The 4912-nt window shown below is 47.0% G+C and overlaps 1 protein-coding gene across 1 annotated transcript in view; it reads right to left on the bottom strand.

Moving 5' to 3' along the window:
• The window catches only part of fmnl2b (formin-like 2b), a gene marked incomplete at its 3' end in the record, with an annotated part of 45387 nt that overhangs the window by 13793 nt on the left and 26682 nt on the right, over positions 1–4912 (bottom strand). Inside the window, 3 exon segments of the mRNA XM_037696473.1 lie at positions 4226–4306; positions 4419–4487; positions 4566–4800. Of these exon segments, the coding sequence (XP_037552401.1) occupies positions 4226–4306; positions 4419–4487; positions 4566–4800 (385 nt within the window).

Below are 4912 nucleotides of genomic sequence, written 5' to 3'. Positions count from 1 at the left end.
TCACTCACTCACTCACTCACTCACTCACTCACTCACTCACTCACTCAAAGACATACAATAACGATACATTTCATTCTTATTCCCAATACGCACTCTATACCCCCTAGGTCCAAGACATGTACCCGCTCTCTACAGGGGGCAGCCCATGCCCAAACCCAGGAGGTAGACCCATTCATTCTCGAGCGGAGAGGAGCCAATATCCCAGACCCGGCCCAGGCCATGCCCAGCCGACAGGACACCCCCTGGCACGAAGAGGTCACACCACCAACCACCCCCACACACCACCAACAACCAAGCACGCGCCCCCAGCCAACCGCCTGCCAGGCCCCGGCAGCCACCCTGGCCAGCGGGCCAACCATGGCACCCAAGAGCCAAGCTCAGGGGGTCCAAACAACCCCAGGGAGAGCACAGTGCCAGCACTGCCCACAGCAATCCCCCAGACCCCGAACCTCCACATAGTCCTGGTCAACACCCGACGGCCTGCCCTTCTCCCGGACCCCACCCCCGGAATGGCAGTTAGGGAACTAGGGGGGTGAGGAGAAAAAAAAAAAAGAAGAAGACCCCGACACATACACCCCCGACACATACACCTCCGCCCCTAGATGTGCTGTTGATGTGTGTTGTTGTATAGTGCCATTAAAAAGGAAAGAAGAAGGAGCAAAGGCTGGCATGATGCCAGTTTCCCCTCCACCCCAACTCTATCCAAACCCTAGTGTCTAAATACAACCATTGTAAGTGAGCACAGGCACAGGGGGTGAGAGTAAAGTCATCCCACCACCCATAGCCATGTGCCCACCTCAAGTTCCTATATGTGAATGTCATGAGGAGAGGATGTTATGAGTGAATGTCTAAGGTGTACAATAAAATTGAGTCCCAGGTGGCTATGGTCAACAGAGATGTAAAATTGTTGCAGCACACCCAAGCCCAAACAACCCTAAATGTGTGGAATTGAAATGAAGAGGGTGGAGGTGCATGGTGAGGGATGGGGAGAAATAGAACTGTGAGAGCAAATGCTCCCCCAGAAGAAATGCTACACCCACCCCTCATTCGGACATCTCTCAAAACACATAGCACACTAGACACCTAGGCTGGGTCAAACTACCCCCTCTTAGAGGCCACTCACGCCCCACGCCCCCAAACACCCAATCACCCAACCCATGAACCCACAACCCACCAGCGAGCCGAAGGCCCCTGCCCAGAACTGGGCACCAGAGCGCAAGCCGGCCCAGAGCCCAGCAACCCGCCCGCCAGAGCCTAAAATCCCTGATCCCACAGGCCCAAGCCCGGGGGCGACAAGCCCCCAGAACCCCAAGCCCCCGCGCCCACCCTGAACCCACCCCAGCACAGCCTTGTTTAACCCTAACCCTTGTTTTTAAGACTCCCAGACAGTAAATAAGAAACTGGCACCTGCAAAGTCTGTCATTTCTTCAAAATTGTTTTCCTGTCTGTACTAACCGTTCTTAAAAACATTTCTGCTGTCTGCTGGCTTCTATTAACCCTCTGACATCATTAAAACTACACCCTTGCTGGTTGTGTCAACCAATCAGGAAGTACCAAATAACAGGAAGTGGATACCCTTTAAAAGTCAACACTTCTTGGAACTATTCAGTCTTCTCAGTCTTCCTGGAACTTTCAGTCGAAGATGAGACTCAGTCTGATGGCGAGTTGTACAGGAACTTTCAGTTCTTACTGAAAGTCTGTTTGGAGTTCTGGCTGGGACTGCAGTCTTGCTGGAGTCTTACAGCTGAAGTAAATAGCTGATGAATTTTTGGACCATGAGCCAAGGGTCTGTCCATTCCAGTGTAGTCACAGCGTGCCTCGCTGTGAACTCAAACTGAGCATTAAATGCTCTCGACTTCGAAGGAAGCTTATTCTGTTGAACGGAGTATATGGAACTACTTCAGAAGATTCTCTGCCACCCTGACCGGAGATGCTGAAAAGGTAGCGTGCAATGGACCTCTGTTCCGGAGCTGATGTATCTTCTGCCAAGGTAACAAGTCGTCACACGCTGAGTGTACCGGAGGGCTGAGCCGGGGTCGGAGGAAGGGTGCCATTTCTGGTCAACACATGTTCCTTCATCCATCTAAACCTCCTCTTTAAATCTTTAAACCTCTTTACTCCTTCTCTTTAAACTTCTATTCGCTAGTAAATCAAGTTAAGTGCCTTCAGAGATGAATCATTCTCCATCAGTAATCTTCTGTTGTCTTGTTATTTGAACTTGCCAAGTTTATTAATCGGGCAGCACGGTGGCGCAACTGGTAGAGCTGCTGCCTCTCAGCGAACAGGTCCCTGGTTCAAACCCCGGTCCAGGGGCCCTCTGGGTGGAGTTTGCATGTTCTCTCCGAGCATGCGTGGGTTTTCTCCGGGTACTCCAGTTTCCTCCCACAGACCAAAAACATGCATGTTAGGCTGATTGGTAACTCTAAATTGTCCCTAGGTGTGAGTGAGAGAGTGAATGGTTGTTTGTCTCGTTTGTCTCTATGTGGCCTTGTGATGGACTTGCGACCTGTCCAGGGTGTACCCCGCCTCTCGCACAGTGATTGCTGGACATGGGCACCAGCGACCCCCGTGACCCAAAATGGAATAAACGGGTAAAGATAATGGATGGATGGATGAAGTTTATTAATCAGAAACAGATCAGCAAATCAAGTGTACATGTTTTGATGTTAAATTTTGATTCTGTTAAATAAATGACCACATTTATTCTGATGGGTCAAAGATAAAATGACGTCTCATGTCACTGATTATAAACTCCACTCTCAAGTTATCTTGGTCACATTTCAGAAATTTAACTCGAAAAAGAAAGAATCCATTGTTAATTAAACAATTAATATTCTTTGTGCTTGAACTAGCTTTAAGAATGATTAATTAGTAGTGTGTCTACAGCAAAGCTGTCCCGACATCACTACATATGTATGTATGTATGTATGTATGTATATGTATGTATGCATGTATGTATGTATATATATGTATGTATGTATGTGTATATATGTATGTATATATATATATATGTTTGGTGCAAAAGCACAAACAACAGTCAGACCCTTCCCTCCTGCAGTCTGAAGCCACAGAGGCGCAACCCTCTTTTTCATTGGGGAAAATGTCCACATCGAGGCATGCAGACATGAACCAATGAGTAACCTCACACCCACTGAATGCCTCTCTCTCTGGGCTACTCTGGAGTAGGAGAAAGTCCAGCCTTTCTGCACGAGTTGGGTTCTAGAATCCAAGCTGTGCTTAGAGTTCTTCCCTCACTTGTGAACAAAACCCTCAGATACTTGAACTCCTCCACTTAAGGCAGAACCTCACTCCAGACCTTGAGAGGACAGTCCATCCTTTTCTGACAGTGGACCATGTCCTCAGACATGGAGGTGCTGATCTTTATTTTTTTTCATTTAGCCTTTATTTATCCAGGTTAGTCTCATTGAGCCACGAGAACTCATTTTCAAGAGAGACCTGTTTAGGGAGCACATGGTGGGGTTAAGGGCCTTGCTCATGGGCCCAGAGTGGGGCGAATGAGGGTGGGGGCAAGTGTGGGTGTTTCACCTACCCCACCCACAATTTTTGATGTTGTCGGGGCCGGGGCGTGAACCGGCGATCTTCGGATCACAAGCCCACCTCTCTAACCTCTGCGCCACCACTCCCCCAATTATCCCAGCCACATCACACTTGGCAGCTGCAAACTGCTCCAGTGAGAGCTGAAGATCATGGCACAATGACACCAATAGAACAGTATTATCTGCAATTAGCAGAGGTGTAACCCTGAGGCCACTGGGTGGCCCACAGGAAGGCAAACACATTTTTCTCATTTAGGCTGAGCTCAACTGGACCCCATGGGTAGAGACCCAGTCACCAGGCACTTGCTGATAATTCCCTCCCCAAGGCCTGACTCCAGGGTGGGCCTCGGTAACTTGCGTCTGGGCATTGGTCACTGAGCTCCTTTATTTTGTCTGCCCATTTGAACCTTTGGAATCGCTCTTCATCTGACCCGTTACCTAGGACTAATGTGCCTTGGGAAATCCTAACACTGGCAACTGTCCCAACAGCAGAGTTCCTAGGATCATTTATGCTGAAACTCTTGCACCATAATAAGGTGGTGATTGGAGGAGTTTAGCATTACTTTAAACCTTTATACAGCCTGTTGACTTTTTGTTGCTACATGACGATCTTATTAATATTTGGATGGGATTGCAGAGTGAACACAGGGAGGTGTGTGTTGTGTTACCAGGTCTAAACTTTGCAGTTTGAATCCATACACGGCTCCTCTCTTGCTGCTGTTCATGTAGTTCCCCAGAGCCAAAATTATCTGAAACAGCAACCCCAAAAAAACAAAACTCATGCTTATCTAATCCCAGACCATATTCTGTCAATATTCTTTTGAAAAGTTCTGAATCAAAGACTGAATTACACAAACTGACCTCTAGGATCTTCTTCAGTTTCTGAGATGATTTGATGGACACTGAAGCGGCAATCATGGCATGAAGTTGCTTGAGGGGAACACAGCACAGTCATTTATTTTCTATACTTTTCTTTTAATTTCTATTTCTTTTATTTTATTTTCTTACCGGTGTCAACATTTGGATATTGTCAGCAAAGTTGCCCATGAATGTCATGATAGACATGCGCTGACTGAGCCTTTCGATACGACTGAACTGCATCATGAATCGATCTTCGTCACTCAGGGCCTCTGGAGGTTTTCTGTCTCTCTCGTATTGCCGTAGAAGCTTCACCTCAGCCTCCGTGGGCAGGAAACGCATCAGACACTCAACAAAGTCAACAGGAACTGTCCGGAGATCAAAACTGCACAAAAAATAGTTCAAATCTTTTTAGATCAGAAACAAACCTTTGAATGGAGAAAAAATGGAATATATATATATATATATATATATATATATATATATATATATATATA

This window comes from Nematolebias whitei, chromosome 23 (assembly GCF_014905685.2).
Source record: "Nematolebias whitei isolate Nwh7 chromosome 23, NemWhi1, whole genome shotgun sequence".
Lineage (NCBI taxonomy): Eukaryota > Metazoa > Chordata > Actinopteri > Cyprinodontiformes > Rivulidae > Nematolebias > Nematolebias whitei.
The sequence above is the reverse complement of the archived record's forward strand: the minus strand, read 5'-3'. Positions and strand labels throughout refer to the sequence as shown.